Below are 18,809 nucleotides of genomic sequence, written 5' to 3'. Positions count from 1 at the left end.
TTTAAAATTTATAAAACAGTTCATTACATATGGAAATACATATACTTATATTAATAAATAAAAGATCATATTACTATAAATATTATATTAAATAATTAATTTAATATGAGGAATGCATTTAATTCTCTATATTACTAATACTACTATAATAACAACATTTTTTACCTCATCATAATAATAGTATGATAAAATTTATATTATGAGAATCAAACAATCTGTGATTTTTTTTATCACTTTTAGTACAAGTTTTACTAAACATTTTTCTAGCAAAATTGTTAATTTTATAAAAATTATTTATTGGTATCAATATTGATGGCTATATTTTTTGTAAATTAATAGAAATTATAATTTTCCTTTTAATAACAAAAAATAGTATTATAAAGTTAAAAACGATACAAATAAAATATGAAGTAAAATATGAAATAAAATATGAAGTAAAATATGAAATAAAATATGAAGTAAAATATGAAATAAAATATCAAGTAAAACATGAAATAAAACATGAAATAAAATAATGAAACATAAAGTTGTAAAGTCAAAAATATATAATGTAATTAATTTGCTTTTTAATTATAATATTCTTAATGTCGAGGTGTTCATGTATTATGGGTCAAGGTTATGTTTATGATTGATGTTTGATGGTTGATTGTTTGTGGTCTGGGATATTGTAATTACATTTTTTATAATTAATTTTTTTATAATTACATTTTTTATAATTAATTTTTTTATAATTACATTTTTTATAATTAAATATATTTATGATTGTGTATGTTTAATCTGGAGATGATGTGTAAATATACAACGAAAAAAGGGGTAGTGTGATTAGTATGAAATAGGTGATAATATTTTTTTGATAAAGTATAATATAGAGATTTAAAATGATTAAAATGATTAAAATAATATATTAGATATATAAATATTGGTTATATATGAAGTGATATTATGGTATATGATAATTGTCTATTATATAAAACGTGTTAATCAGGGGCTATATTGAATTATCCACATTATAATATACAATGCATTTGTTTGTTTGATGAAAGAATTTATTTAGTAAAAGTAATTATTTGTGTCACTATTATTTTGATTTAAATTATATTACGGGAATCTAAGTGTAATAATAGCATTATATGTGAGGGTGGGTATGAATTATAAAATGATTAATTTTGAATATTCCTCTGCATTATAATATATGTTGAGGTTGATGGGTATATTGTTATTATTAATTAAGGACATTAGGGACATATAATAGATAGTGATAAAGTATAGGTTGATATATATCGACAATATAACGTTGTTTGTAGATATTATTATGGTTCTAACGTTTTTAGTAACATATAAAAAATTGAACTATATATACAATATTTTTTAAGTTTTAATCGTAGCTACTATTCTTTTGTATTTTACATTTGTATTAATAGAAGTTGCGTTATATACGTTAATTTATTTATCATAAGGTATAATAATAGATTAATCGCTATTAATTTTTAAGCTTTATAGTTTTGAAGTATATATAAATTGGAAATACATTATATTTTAAAATAGTTAAAAGAAAAAACATAAGTATATTAATAAAATATAATGTTATAGTTTGTGCTAATAATTATAAATAATATGATATATAGAATATCGCTATTGTTCTAATATATATATATTATACCAATTACTAATATTGGAATATGTTAAATTTGGGAAACATATACAATTATATATTAACGCAAAGTATATAGAAAAGGTATGAAATAATTAATTTGAACTAATAATATTTTTATTAGGTTATTATATATACAAAATATAAATCTATGATTTAAATATAGTATTTTACAATATGATATACCTTCTAAAATATATACTTTAAAACAACAAAATACGGAAATATTCTACATTGGTTTAAAGGATTATTATTGAGTGCACTAATTGTTCCGTTGTACTATACATTAATATAGCAGTAACAATAATAATAGTAATAACAATAGATAAAGTATTAAATACGAAAAAATCATTAAATCCATTTGATACACTACATGAGTATAAATTCATTATATATATTATTAAAGGTGTGATCAGATTAAATTGTATGTATACAATATAAAATGAAATATTATAACATTTATTTAAGTATGCTTTAATGTGATAACATTAGACTATCAGTACCAAGCAAAATAATATTAATAATTTTATAGTTTCCTTAAAATATAGTTTATTATAAAATATAAAGGCAAACTGTATATTTAGAAAATAATTTTAAGCCATTTTTAATGAACAATTTTAATATGTATACATGAATTAAAAACATTAATGGTAGAAAATATAAGAAATAATTAAACTGTGTAGAATAGGTAAATCTTATATGGCTACATCCTTGTCTTAAAAAACCATACGTCCCTTATCTCTCCTCTCAAACAGCAATATACTAACCTAATACACATAGTTTTATATTATACTTTAAAATTTGTATCAATACTTATTTATGTGTTATATATTTAACATTTACTAAGTATTATTTTAAAAACGACCTACATATAAAAACTTATTTAAGCTTATAAATACGGGTTCAGTGCTAATTGCCACTTTAACGGTGGAAAAATATGGAAAACATTATAAAATTACTAAATAAAGAATACTTCTAAATTGGAATATGTAGGAATAAAAATAAAGTTATAGAACTCATTAAAATGAATTATGAATTTATATACATTCATTAAAAACAATATAAATTTATATAATTTGCATATAGATGTAAGTAAAATAACTTAATTTGAAAATACTATAATTTTAATAAAACTGGGGTTTATTGTATTAGAAACAAGTATGTAAATATTTAATATATTTAAAAAAATGACTATTTATATACTTTAAGGATTATAGTAATAATATAATTTTTATTTTTTTAGATTTATACAGCATTTAATTTTTTGAAGGACAATCATCAAAACATAAGATATAAATATATTTCTTTTCTATGTTCAAACATACTTTAAATTCTTTATAGAAAAATATCCATTTTTATAATAAAGATGTACCAGATGTTAGTAAGATTTCATTTGTTGTATAAAATTCATTACATATATATTTAATAAAAATTGTATTAAGCAACTCTTTATTTAAGGTAACTTAGCTAGTTATCATAAACACAATAAAACCTTTTTTTAGTAATAATATTATTTTAATATTCTATATTAATTTAATTACTGAAAAACATATAATATATTTAACTACAGACAAATTTTATATATTGGGTTAAAGTATTTGCGTTACATATTGGGGAAACGTATATAAAACAGCGTGATTCTAATCAATTTACAAATCAAAAATAAAACCCCATTATAATGAATAATGAAGTGGTATATGCATTTTTTAATAATAATAGTTTCCTTTACATGTCTTTATATTGTATTATATATATTATTAAACTTTATTTTAATAAAATTTTTAATAATTCACGTTTTTATTAATTTTTTTTAAATGTTTTTTTAGTGTAAAAAGTTCCAGGATCTAAGGAACTCGCTTTCCGATGAATTGGATGGTAATGGAATCCCTGAATTTAAAGATGATAGTTTTTTAAATAAGTATTGTTATTTTGGTAAATGTAATAGTGATTTCGATAGAATAAATGCTGGATGTTTATATTTGTTGGATGCATTTTTTAAGGATTCTTCTGTGTTTGAGTCTATTGCAAAAAAAAACATCAATGTTGTCGAATACATTTTGATATGGTTAAGTTATATGTTAAACCTGAACAAAACGAAAGGACACGAAAGTATAAAGAGTTTTTATAATTATCAAATAGATAGTTGTGATAAGTATAAGACGAGAATAAATAAATTTACTACTTATGAGAGTTATAAGGGTCTTATAGATACAAAAAAGGATTTGTTGTATATGGATAGTAATATCGTACCTAAATTTTATGAAGCATTTAAATTATTATGTAACTTGTATAATGAACTTGATGATGACATTAAAAATTGCAAAAAATGTTCGAATAAAGCTAAAAAAATTTGTTGAAAAATATAAAGAACTTAATGAAGATTCTGATATTAATAAAAAGAGTCCATATGATCAACTATTGTCTACATTATCAACTGATTATAATAAATTAAAAAATGAATGTAAAGACGATAAAGATAGCAATTTCCCAACTCTTCTAGGGATAGATACATCACAAGATACTACAGAAAGTATTGAAAAAACTGGAGAAGCTGGAAAAACTGGACAAAAGTCTGATTTTACATCATCAAGTTCGTCGATAGCAAGCAAATTAATTCCAGTTTTATCGATAATAGTTGCAGTAGCAATTTTTTTAGGAATTTCTTATAAGGTAAATAATAAGGAATTTAAAAATATAATATTTATATATTATTTTCATTATATATATGCAAACGTTAACAAAAAAAATAATTCGTTTACCGTTTTTATATTAGTATTCGCTATGTGAATTTCGGAAACGAGCTCAAAAACATTTGAGAGAAAAGCTAAAAAAATAAAGAAGAAAATGGATCATTCATATATGATTCGAAGATTAATAATGATTGATATATGTTAAGAAACTGTTTATTTGGAGATAAGTAATTTTTGCATATATTTATATAGCTTTTATGTTGTGGAACCCATGTTGGGGTAGGGCTAAGTATTATATCTTTATTTAATTTTTTATAATTTGAACACTAATTAAATATACCATCCCGTATGTTTAATTACAAGATGAAATTCAAATATGCGCCCCAAAGGGGTACTTCCATTAATATGAAAAGAACCAAATCATGTTTTTTCATAAATTATAATACATATAATTGAGTCTTCATGCCGATTTTATATGATTAAAATAAAATGTTTATATTGCATATATTAATTCATATTATGACATATCATAATTATTTATTATATAAGATTTGTTAACCCAAAGTTATATTGAATTATGCATATAATAATATATTTCTTTATTTGATGAAACATTTTATTTAGTAAAACTTATTATTTGTATCATTTATTTTAATTTAAATTGTATTTTGATAATCGAATAGTATAATAATTTTATATATCATAGTATAAATTATAATTATATTCATTTTGAATATCCCTCTACATTATAATATACCTTCATATTAATATGTGTGTTTTTAAGATTAATTAAAAATATTACCAATATGTAATAGGTAGTCATAAAATATAGATGCATGGGATATCGATCGGGGATCGACAATACAACATTATCTATAAAGGCATTTTATGCATCTAATATTTTTAATAATACAATAAAAATATGCATATTAATAAAAAATTACACTATAAATATGTGTATACAATTCTTTTAATTTTCGATTATGTATAGTATCATTATATACTAATGTTTTAAATTCAAATAATATAAATAGTTCTATATATTTTAATTTATTTACTATAAAGATATAATATTAGATTAATCACTATTAATTTTTAAACTTTATATTTTGAGGTATAAATATATTATATTTTAAAATTGTTAAAAAATATAATATAAGTATATTAATAAAGTTTAATATTATAGATATGATGCATTATTATATGCCTATACATATAATCTAGTAAATTACCAATAACTAATATTGAAATAATGTTTTATTGTGAATCTTCATATAATTAAACATTAATATTATCGAAAAGATAAATAATAATACATTATGAATGTATCATTTTTATATATTTGTTAAAGATTCAATTTGGGATATGTGGTTTAATATTCTAAAAATATGAATCAATGGTGAAATGGTTAAAGATTCAATTCATGTTAAATGGTATTTGATTATTCCATGTTAACGGATATTATATTGTCGCTGTTTTACCATAGAATTAATAAAATATGGAATTTTTAACGAATTATTTTAATGTATATCCATTGATAACTATAACAGTATAATATATAATATAAAATTAACTATGTAGAATATTTAGCGACCATTTATATAAAAATATATATTAAAGAGCTAATATATCTTATCTCTCTCCTATTAAAGGGTAATATAATAACCTAATTAAACATAGTTTTATATTATACTTTAAAATATCATCAGTAGGTATATATGTTTAATATTTACTAAGTATTATTTTAAAAACAATATGAACTTAAAGACTTATTTAAGGTTATAAATATGGGTTCAGTGCTAATTGTCGTTTTAAACCGTGGAAATTATGCGTAAAATATATTATAAAATTATCCAATAAGGCATACTTACAAATTGAAGTATATTGGAATAAAACTAAAGTTATTTAACGCATTAAAATTATTTTTTAATTTATCTACATTTATTAAAAACAATATAAATTTATGTAATTTGCATAGAAAATGGAACAATAGAACTTTGTAAATATTATAATTTTAGAAAAAACTATATTATATATTATTAGAAACAAGTATATAGTATTTAATATATTTTTTAAAAAGACTATTTATATGCTTTTAAGAATTATAGTAATAATAGAATTTTCATTTTTTAGATTTATACAGTATTTAAGTTTTAGAAAGGCAATCATTAAAACATAAAATATAAATATATTCCTTTTCTATGTTCAAACATACTTTAAATTCATTATAAATGTATATTCATTTTTATAATAAAGATATACCAGATGTTAGTAAGAATATCATTTTTTGTATAAAATGTATTAAGCAACCCTCTATTTAAGGCAATTTAGCTAATTATGATTAATGTAACTTTTCTTTGTAATAATATTATTTTATTATCCTATATTAATTTAATTATTTAAAAAATTATAGTATATTTAACTACAGACAGTTATATATAGGGTTAAAGTATTTGCGTCACATATTTGGTGCATCGTATATAAAATAGCATGATTCTACTCAATTTACAAATATAAAATGAAATTTCATCACAATGGATAAGGACGTGGTATATGCACTTTTTAATAATAATAATTTCCTTTACATTTTTTGATGTTGACCATATATAAATATCATCAATATTTTAATAACATTTTCAATAATTCACATTTTTATTAATTGTTTTTAAATGTTTTGTTAGTGTAAAAGGTTCAAGGATGTAAGGGAATGGCTTCCCGATCAATTGGCCAGCAACGGAAAGTATCAAATTAATAATAAACAACATCTCAATGAATATTGTACTAGTGGGTGTGATAGTTCTCTCGATCAAATTAGTGCTGGATGCTTATATTTGCTTAATGAATTTTTTCGTGATTCTTCTGCGTTTGAGACAGCTGCAAAAGGAAACATCTATATTGTTCAATACATTTTGATATGGTTAAGTTATATGCTAAACCTTATCAAAACTCAAGAAAACGTCAGTAAAGAGGATTTTTATAATACATATATAAGGAATGGTAATAAGTATACTACTAATATAAACTATATTGATGATTATAATGATTATAAGGATCTTATAGATACAAATGATTATTTTTTAAGTATGGATATGAGCATTATATCTAAATTATATGATGCATTTAATATATTATGTGATATATATAATGAGCTTGATACAAACGACTCAAATTGCGAGAAATATTCCCAAAAAGCTAATCAATTTGTTGAAACATATAAAAAAATTATCATAGATCATAACATTACTGACGATAACTCCTATTTGAATGTAGTTTTTACTTTATTAACATATTATAATAATTTAAAAAAAAAATGTGAAGATTTCCCATCCATTCCAGATATAGAAAACATAATTTCTGAAGCTACATCAAGTTCGTCGATAGCAAGCAAATTAATTCCAATTTTATCGATATTAGTTGCAATAGCAATTTTTTTAGGAATTTCTTATAAGGTAAATAATAAAGAATTAAAAAAAAAATTATTATATATTGCAAACATTAGCAAACAACCGTACGCTTCTTAACATTTTATATTAGTATTCGTTATTTGGATTTCGGAAACGATTTCAAAAACAAAAATTAAGAGAAAAACTAAAAAATATAAAGAATAGGTCATTAATTTGATTCGAAGATTGATTACTAATTCAGTAATAGTAATAATGATTTATATATTTTAAGAAACTGTCTATTTGGAAGTAATTTGGGTCACAATTTTTGCATAATTTTTATATAGTTTTTATGTTGTGGATTAGGGTTGTGTTTGTGGAACTCATATTCGGGTTAGGGATATGTATTATATCTTTATTTAATTTTTTATAATTTGAACACTAATTAAATATATGTTTCATTCCGTATGTTTAATCACAAGATGAAATCAAAAGTCCAAATATCCAACCAAAGGAACATGTCCATTAATATGAAATGTGTCGCATAAGATTTTTTCATAAGTTATAAAATATATAATTATGTGTTCATGCCGATTTAATATGATTAAAATAAAATGTCTATATTGACTATATATGAAACCGTATTGTGGAATATCTTAATTGCCTATTATATAAGCCTTGATAACCCAGAACTATATTCAATTATGCATATAATAACATGTTTCTTTATTTTATGAAAATTTTATTTAGTAAAACTTATAACTTGCATCATATTTATTTTAATTTAAATCATGTTATCCAACTGAAATGTAATAATATAGATTCATAAAATATCGAACTATATTCGACAATACAACGTTATCTATAAAATGCATTTTTTGCATCTAACATTTTTAGTAATGCATAGAAAATGTACTATAGATATAATATAATAAATTTATAAACTATAAATATATATAATAATCATTTTTTTCATTTCAATAATTTTCATTTATATTAATGTTCTAATTTATATTGATAGGAATAGTTATATATATATTAATTTAATTATCATAAAGGTATAATAATAGATTAATCACTATTAATTTGTAAATTTTAAAGATGTGAGGTATATATAAATAATATTTTAAAATAGTTAATATAATTGCATATAAGAATATTAATAAAATTTAATATTATATTTTGTTCTAACAATTATAAATAATATGGTAGGTAAAATGCATTATTATTATATGCTTATACATATAATCTAATAAAATACTCTATCAATAATTAATATTGAAATATTTTTTTATTGTGGAAACTTCAAATAATTAAATGTTAATATTATATAAAAGACACATAATAATACATTATAAAGGTATCATTGTTATATATTTTTTAAAGATCCAATTTGGGATTTGTAGTTTTATATTTTAAAAAACTGGATAAATTGTGAAAAGGGTAACGATTCAACATTAAATTTCCTTTTATTATTCCATGTTAACGCATATTATATTATCATTGTTTTACCATATAATTAATAAAATATAGAATTTTTAACAAATTATTTTAATGTACATACATTGATAACTATATCAATAAATATATAAGATAAGAATGAACAATTCAGAACATTTAACAAATATTTATTTAAATTTATATATTAAAAAAGCAATATATCTTATCTCTCTCCTCTTAAAGGTAATATAACAACCTAATTAAACACAGTTTTCTATTATACTTAAAAATTTGCATCAATAGTTATTTATATGTTAATATTTAGTATTTGCTTAGTATTATTTTAAAAACAATCTACATATAAAACGTATTTAAGCTTATAAATAGCTTAATAAATAAAGGTTCAGTGCTAATTGTTGTTTTAGAGAGTGGAAATTATGCGTAAAATATATTATAAAATTACCCAATATAAAATACTTCTAAATTGGAATATGTAGGAATAAAAATCAAGTTATTTAACGCATTAAAATTATTTTTTAATTTATCTATATTAAATAAAAATAATATAAATTTATGTAATTTGCATAGAAAGTAGAGCATGTAACTAAATTTCAAAATACTATAATTTTAGAAAAAACTATAATATATATTATAAGAAACAAGTATGTACAAATGTAATATATTTAAAAAATTACTATTTATATACTTTAAGAATTCTAATAATAATAACTTTCTTAATTTTTTATATTTGTGTAGTATTTGAGTTTTATGATATTTGTGTTCTGTATTAAAGCATATGTATATATTTTTTAAATTCATTATAAAATTATATCCATTTTTATAATAAAGTTATACCAAATGTTAGTAAGAATAGTATTTTTTGTATAAAATGCATCATATATACATATGGCAAATATTGTATTATTATTTTATATGAAGTTAAAATTAAAAATAATATGTCTAACGAAAGATAACTGCTATGTAAAGATCTTGAGTAAATATACCATATATTCTATGCAATATATATAAACAACATCACCCCGCATAATCTCCAAATTATAACAGAATTTCATTATAATGGATTCTAAAGTGGTATACATCCTTTTTCTTATATTATTCGTATGTTGTATTACTATAAATTATATTAATTTTAATTATAGTACCATTTATGTTAATACATTTTTTTGTTTAATTCGTAAAATATATTCGTAGTGTGGTATAATTAATGAGATTGATAATTATTTTGTTGATGATCTGAACAACCGGGGAGAAAATAATTATAGAGATGCATTAAGTACGTTTTTCGATGATAGTGACAGTTGTAGTGGTGAAGAAAAAATTATCTATGGTTTTATATTGTTACTAAAAATGTTTGGTAGTGAAAATTTAGAAAGTGATCAAATTGTTGAATACGCTAGTTTATGGTTAAGTTATAAACTAAATCAAAAAAAAGAAATTGGAATCACCAAATTATACGATTTTTATACTGAAAATATAGAAAACAATAGTTGTTATAAGGGGAATATACCTAATGATATTAATATGGATGATATAGGAAATAAAATAAAATTGATGGATATTGATATTAAAGATATATCTAATTTTTATGATGCATTTAAATCATTATGTAACATGTATATTGAAGTTGATGCAGAAAACTACCAATGCAATAAATGTTTAGAAAATGCTGGAGAATTTTTTGAAAAATGTGAAAAAGTTAAAAATGTTTTTGATATTACTAAAGGAAGTTCTTATTTACAACTATGGTCTAGTTTATCAAATAATTATAAAAATTTTGAAAATAAATATAATCTTCAATGTAGTAATATCTCACTTGTAGCTTGTCCACGAAGTTCAGTAACAAAAAATACACTAATTACAATTGCAATTATATTTGTTGCAGCATCAATTTTATTGGGAGTTTCTTATAAGGTAAATAATAAGGAAATTAAAAATTACTTTCATTATATATGCAAATTTTAACAAATAATTCGTATACTTAACATTTTATATTAGTATTCGTTATTTGGATTTCGGAAACGATCTCAAAAACAATATTTAAGAGAAATGCTAAAAAAATAAAGAAGAAACTGATCATTAATATATTATTCTAAGAGTAGGATTATTTCAGGAATATTGATAATGATTTATATATGTCAACAAACTGTCTATTGGGAAGTAATTTTTGAACATAATTTTTATGTTGTGGAACCAATATTGGGGTTAGGGCTAAGTATTATATTGTATTAAATTTTTTATAATTTGAACACTAATTTAATATATGTATCATCCCGTATGTTTAATTACAAGATGCAATTCAAAAGCCAAATATGCAACAAAAAATGGGCGCAAGTTAATATGAAAAGGACCATATAACTTTTTTTCATAAGTTATAATATATATAATTGAGTGTTAATATATATTTAATATGATTAAAGTAAAATAACTATATTACATATATTAATTCATATTATGATATATTATAATTGCCTATATAAAAGTTAATATTTGGTTATATTGAATTATGCATATCATACTATGTTTCTTTATTTAATGAAAATTTTATTTAGTAAAACGTATTATTTGCATCATATTTATTTTAATTTAAATCGTATTTTTATAACCGAACAGTATAATAATATTATATATCATAGTATAAATTATAATTTGATTCATTTGGAACAATTACCTACAATATAATATACCTTCATATTAATGATTATATTTTTAATGTTAATTAAGCACACTACTAATGTATAATAGATAATCATAAAATATAGATTCATAAATATCGATCGAGAATCGACAATATAACATAATCTATAAATTATAATTATGCTTCTACCATTTTTTGAAGTTGTAATTGTAGTTACTATTATCTTCTTGTATTAATAGAAGTTGCTTCATACGCTTTAATTTATTTATCATAATGTATAATAATAGATTAATCACTATTAATTTTTAAATTTTATATTTTGAGGTATAAATATATTATATTTTAAAATAGTTAAAAAATAAAATATAAGTATATAATAAAATTTAATGTTATAGTTTGCTATAATGCTTATAAACAATATATTACATAAAATTAACGTTATTATTTTAATATATATAATATTGTATCAATGACAAAACTGAAATATGATAAATTTGTGAAACATATACAATTACATATTAATGCAAAGTATAATGGTATGTAATAAATAATTTAATTTGAATTAATAATATTTTTATTAGGTTATTATATATATAAAATTCACAAATATATTGTTATTGCTAAATAATATATGTACTAAAATAATTTAAAAACTATGAAACAGAAAAATTACTAATTGATTTAAAGTATTTTGATTAAGCGCATTAATTATTCCGTTGTACTATACAGTGATATAGCAGTAATAAAAATAGTAATAACAATAGATAAAGTATTAAATACGAAAAAATCATTAAATTTATTTGATTCGAATACGTTGATATATATTATTAAATTTGTAATAAGATTAAAAATGTATACATACAAAATAAAATGAAATATTATAACGTGTATTTAAGTAAGCTTTAATGCGATAATATTAGAATTAACGCTACCAGACAAAATAATATTAATAATTTTATAGTTTTTCATCATAGAAGTAAATATAGTTTATTATAAAATATAAAAGCAAACTATATGTTTAAAAAAGTAATAATTATAAGTTATATTTAATGTATACATGAACTGAAAGTTTAATGTTAAAGAAATACAAGACATAATTAGTTATATAGAATGGGTAAATCTTATATGGCTACATAATTGTCTTAAAAAAGCATAATTCCCTTATCTCTCCTATCTAAAATGTAAATATACCAACCTAATTACACATAGTTTTCCATTATACTTTAAAATTTGCATCAATAATTATTTATATGTTAATACTTAATATCTATTAAGCATTATTTTAAAAACAATATACATTTAAAGACTTATTTAAGCTTATAAATACGGGACCAGTGCTAATTGTCGTTTTAAACCGTGAGAAATATGTGCAAAATATATTATAAAATTATCTAATAAGGTATATTTCTAAATTTAATTATATAGGAATAAAAATAAAGTTATTGAAAATGTTAAATATAATTGGAATTGATATATATTAAATAAAAATAATATTAAAATTATGTATATGCAATTAAAAAAGGGAACAATGCAACTTATTTTGTAAATGTTATAATTTTAGAAAAAACTTTATTATATATTATAAGAAAAAAGTATATAAAATTTATATATTTTAAAAAATCACTATTTATATACTTTTAAGTATTATTATAATAATATATTTCTTAATTGTTTCGATTTTTTCAGAATATTAGTTTTGGAGCACCATTTATTAAAACACAAGAAATGATGTTTATTTTCTATATTAAAGCATATGTATAAGAAGATATATTCTAAACCCATTACAATGTTACTTTAATTTTTATAATAATGTTCATATAGTATTATTAAGGATATCAATTTATGCAAATTTGTATATATATATACATATGATAAAAAATGTATTAACCCCCCCCCCTCAAAATAAGGCAATTTATCTAACTACCATAAACAAAAATAGAATATTCTTTTAGTAATAATATTATATTAAATTTAAATTAAGAATAATAAAAATATTTTTATCTACAGATAATTGCTGTATATAGGATTAAATAATTGTATTACTTATTTTAGTATATATACATATAATATGATACCCCCTTAACCTAGATATTATAAATTATATTCCATCATAATGAATGATGATCTAGTATATACACTTTTTGATATTATATTTCCTATAAACCTCATTAAGTTGTATTTTGATAACATTTTCTTAATACATATTTTTATCAACTTTTTTTAAATGGTTTTTCAGTGTGGAAAATTTATTTTTTTGAGGACGTATTTACCCGATGATTTAAGCGATACACCAAAATCTGAACTTAAAGATCATGAAAAATTCAAAAAGTATTGCCCTAATACAAATTCTGGAAAAAATGAATGCGATAATGATCTAGGTAAAATTACGGCTGGATTTTTATGGTTACTTGAAGAATGTTATTCTGCATTCAAAAATAAAACTAATGAAAATAGTATTAATGCATTTTTTATGCATATGATTTCATGGTTTAGTTACAAATTAAAGCAAAAATCAGTATCCGAGTCCACCAAAATATACGATTATTATACTAAACATGTAATTGATAGTGGTAAATATAATGAATTTACAAATAGTGCCTATAAATTTACAGAACTTAAGGACTTCATTGAAGAACGAAAAGATTTGTTGAATATTAATATTCAAAATCTGTCTAAATTTTATGATGCATTTAAACTATTATGTAGTATTTATGGTGATATTTCAACGAATACAAATGTCAAAAACTTGTCAGATAATGCGAATGAATTTGTTAAAAAATATCAAGAACTTAATGCATATTCTAATAATACAGATGACAGTACATATAGACAAATATTGTCTAGTTTATCAACTAATTATGATCATTTAAAAACTAAATGTAAAAATGATCAACCGCTTCCAGAGATAACAGCAAACATTTATGCACTAACATCTGGAGAGACATCATCAAGTTCATCGGGAACAAACAAATTACTTACAGTTTTATCGATATTTGGTGCAATAGCATTTTTTTTAGGAATTTCTTATAAGGTAAATAATAAGGAATTAAAATATTATTTTCATTATATATATGCAAAAGTTAACAAAAAAATAATTCGTTTATCATTTTTATATTAGTATTCGCTATTTGGATTTCGGAAACGAGCTCAAAAACAATATTTAAAAGAAAAAATAAAAAATATAAAGAAGAAAATGAATCATTAATATATAATTCGAAGAGAGTGACTATTTCAGGAATAGTAATAATGATTTATATATTTTAAGAAACTGTCTATTGGGAAGTAATTTTTGCATAATTTTTATATAGTTTTTATGTTGTGGGACACATATTCGGGTTAGGGCTAAGAATTATATTGTATTTAATTTTTTATAATTTAAACATTAGTTTAATATATGTATTATTTCGTATGTTTAATCATGAGATGATTTTCAAAATATGTATCCCCCCAATGGATACTGTCATTAGTATGAAAGGGGTTACATAACATATTTTATAAATTATAATATATATAATTGAGTGCTCATCCTGATTTAATATGATTAAAATAAAATGTCTATATTATATATATTAATATAGATATTGACTACATATGAAGTCATTATGAGATATCATAATCGCCTATTATATAAGCCTTGATAACCCAGAGATATATTGAATTATGCATATCATAATATGTTTCTTTATTTGATGAAATATTTTATTTAGTAAAACTTATGATTTGTATCATATTTATTTTGATTCAAATCATATTATCCAACTGAACTGTAATAATAGATATTCATAAAATATCGATCGATATTCGACAATGTAACGTTATCTATAAAATATGTTTTATGCATCTAACATTTTTAGTAATATATAAAAATTACATTATAGATATATGCATACTATCCTTTTAACTTTCGATTATATATAGTATAATTTTATGTTAAAGTTTTAATTAATATTGATAGAAATCGTTCTATATACATTAATTTATTTACTATAAAGGTATAATATTAGATTAATCACTATTAATTTTTAAACTTTATAGTTTTGAGGCACAAATAAATTATTTTTTAAATAGTTAAAAGAAAAAATATAAATATATTAATAAAATTTAATATTATAGTTTGTTATACTTATAAACAACTTGGTATATAAAATTAACGTTATTGTTATAATATATATATAATATTGTATAAATGACTAAAACTGAAATATGTTAAATTTGTGAAACATATACAATTACATATTAATGCAAAGTATAATGGTATGTAATAATTAATTTAATTTGAATTAATAATATTTTTATTAGGTTATATATACAAATTCACAAATATATTGTTATTGCGAAATAATATATGTTCTAAAATAATTTAAAAACTATGAAACGAGGAAATATTATATATTGATTTAAAGTACTTTTATTAAGCGCACTAATTATTCCGTTGTACTATACATTGATATAGCAGTAACAATAATAATAGTAATAACAATAGATAAACGTATTAAATACGAACAAATCATTAAATTCATTTGATTCGAATACGTTGATATATATTATTAAACTTGTAATAAGATTAAAATTATATGCACAAAACATCCAATGAAATATTATAACATTTATTTAAGTATGCTTAATGTGATAACATTAGACTAACATTACCAAGCAAAATAATATTAATAATTATATAGTTTTCTTAAAAATATAATTTATTATAAAATATAAAAGCTAACTATATATTTATAAAAGTAATAATTCTAAGTTATTTTTAATTCATACATTAGTTGAAAGTTTTAATGGTAAAAAATATAAAACATAATTAAACTATATAGAATAGGTAAATCTTATATGGCTACATAATTGTCTTAAAAAAGCATACTTCCCTTATCTCTCCTATCTAAAATGCAAATATACCAACCTAATTACACATAGTTTTTTATTATACTTTAAAATTTGCATCAATAGTTATTTATATGTTAATAATTAATATCTACTAAGTATTATTTTAAAAACAATATACATTTAAAGACTTATTTAAGCTTATAAATACGGGATCAGTGCTAATTGCCGTTTTAAACCGTGAGAAAGATGTGCAAAATATATTATAAAATTATCTAATAAGGTATATTTCTAAATTTAATTATATAGGAATAAAAATAAAGTTATTGAAAATGTTAAATATAATTGGAATTGATATATATTAAATAAAAATAATATTAAAATTATGTATATGCAATTAAAAAAGGGAACAATGCAACTTAATTCGAAAATAATATAATTTTAGAAAAAAACAGTATTATATATTATAAGAAACAAGTATATAAAAATTTAATATATTTTAAAAAATTACTATTTATATACTTTTAAGGATTATAGTAATAATATAATTTTTTATTTTTTAGATATATACAGTATTTAAGTTTTAGAAGGGCGACCATTAAAACATAAAATATAAATATATTCCTTTTCTATGTTTAAACATACTTTAAATTATTTATAAAAGTATATATATTTTTATAACAGAGTTTTACCAGATGTTAGTAAGAATAGCATTTTTTTTATAAAATGCATCGTATTTATATTTAACTAAAATGTATTAAGCAACCCTCTATTTAAGGTAATTTAAATAATTGTAACAAAAAGAAATAAAACGTTCCTTTAGTAATAATATTATTTTATTATTCTATATTAATTTCATTATTGAAAAACTTATAATATATTTAACTACAGACAGTTGTTATATATAGGACCAAAGTATTTGCGTCACATATTGGGGACAGTGTATATAAAACAGCATGATTCTACTCAATTTACAAATCAAAAATAAAATTCTATCACAATGAATAAGCAAGTGGTATATGCATTTTTGATATTGTATTATATTTAAATATCATTAAACTTTATTTTAATTAAATGTTCAATAATATACATTTATAATATTTGTTTTTAAATGTTTTCTTAGTGTGAAAAGTTTAGGAGTATATGGGAGTTTTTCCCCGATACATTGGATAAAGGAGAATATAAATTTAATGATCAAAATTTTTTAAATAGTTATTGTGATCGTAATAAGTGTGATACTGATTTCGAAAGAATTGATAGTGGATGTTTATATCTTTTTAAGCAAATATTTGGGACTTCTCAATTGTTTAAGTCTGTTGCAAATAGTAACATCAATATTGTTGATTACATTTTGATATGGTTAAGTTATATGTTAAATCTAAAGGAAGATGGAAAAAATGTGAATAATTTACAATTTTTTTATAATACAACTATAGATAATGATAAGTATAAAAATTCTATAACGGGCGTTGAAAATTATTATAAAAATTATAAGGATCTTATAGATAAAAAAACATATTTTTTTGGTATGGATAGAAATATTATATTTAATTTTTATGAAGCATTTAAATTATTATGTGAAATGCATGCTGAATTTGATGATAAATCACAATATTGCGAAAACTGTTCGAAAAATGCCCAAAAGTTTGCTAAAAAATATGAAGAAATGAATGAAAATTCTGTTATTATTAGTAATAATTCCTATAAACAACTATTGTCTACTTTATCAAAAGATTATGATAATTTTAAGAATAAATATAATAATAGTAAACATTCCAAATCTTCACCTCTTCCAACGATAGAAAAAACAGAAATTTCTGCACAACAAATTCTACAAGGTTCTGAAGATACATCATCAAGCTCATCGGTAACAAACAGATTATTTACAGTTTTATCGATATTTGGCGCAATAGCATTTCTTTTAGGAATTTCTTATAAGGTAAATAATAAGGACTTGAAAAATTATTTTCATTATATATATGCAAAAATTAACAAAAAAATAATTCGTTTACTGTTTTTATATTAGTATTCGTTATTTGGATTTCGGAAAAGATTTAAAAAACAACAAATAAGAGAAAAAATAAAAAATATAAAGAAGAGAATAAATCAATAATATATAATTCGAAGATTAATAATGATTAATATATGTTAAGAAATTGTCT

General features: G+C 20.3%; 4 protein-coding genes and 1 pseudogene across 4 annotated transcripts, besides 1 other annotated feature; all 5 read left to right on the top strand.

Annotated features, from left to right (window-relative positions):
• Nucleotides 1-3,329: 3,329 nt before the first annotated feature.
• PY17X_1100300 lies at nt 3,330-4,487 on the top strand (annotated as a pseudogene).
• Nucleotides 3,330-4,487: a sequence feature (YIR protein, pseudogene;~PIR protein, pseudogene).
• A 2,388-nt stretch (nt 4,488-6,875) lies between these two features.
• Nucleotides 6,876-7,962, top strand: PY17X_1100200 (PIR protein; the record flags this gene model as incomplete). The annotated part of the gene is made up of 3 exons (XM_022956403.1): nt 6,876-6,890; nt 7,023-7,790; nt 7,876-7,962. 3 exons carry the CDS (start codon nt 6,876-6,878, stop codon nt 7,960-7,962), a joined length of 870 nt encoding a protein of 289 aa, XP_022812318.1.
• Nucleotides 7,963-10,241: 2,279 nt separating this feature from the next.
• Nucleotides 10,242-11,246, top strand: PY17X_1100151 (PIR protein; the record flags this gene model as incomplete). Its single annotated transcript, XM_022956966.1, has 3 exons — nt 10,242-10,256; nt 10,377-11,096; nt 11,181-11,246. The coding sequence occupies 3 exons, from the start codon at nt 10,242-10,244 to the stop codon at nt 11,244-11,246; spliced, it is 801 nt and encodes a 266-aa protein (XP_022810807.1).
• A 2,687-nt stretch (nt 11,247-13,933) lies between these two features.
• PY17X_1100100 (PIR protein) lies at nt 13,934-15,025 on the top strand (the record flags this gene model as incomplete). The annotated part of the gene is made up of 3 exons (XM_034637606.1): nt 13,934-13,948; nt 14,057-14,851; nt 14,939-15,025. The coding sequence occupies 3 exons, from the start codon at nt 13,934-13,936 to the stop codon at nt 15,023-15,025; spliced, it is 897 nt and encodes a 298-aa protein (XP_034493554.1).
• Nucleotides 15,026-17,647: 2,622 nt separating this feature from the next.
• Nucleotides 17,648-18,760, top strand: PY17X_1100097 (PIR protein; the record flags this gene model as incomplete). The annotated part of the gene is made up of 3 exons (XM_034637605.1): nt 17,648-17,662; nt 17,771-18,586; nt 18,674-18,760. 3 exons carry the CDS (start codon nt 17,648-17,650, stop codon nt 18,758-18,760), a joined length of 918 nt encoding a protein of 305 aa, XP_034493553.1.
• Between the last annotated feature and the right edge of the window lie 49 nt (nt 18,761-18,809).

Source organism: Plasmodium yoelii (assembly GCF_900002385.2).
Source record: "Plasmodium yoelii strain 17X genome assembly, chromosome: 11".
Lineage (NCBI taxonomy): Eukaryota > Apicomplexa > Aconoidasida > Haemosporida > Plasmodiidae > Plasmodium > Plasmodium yoelii.
Note: the sequence above shows the minus strand (reverse complement) of the source record. Positions and strands in the feature narration are given on the sequence as shown.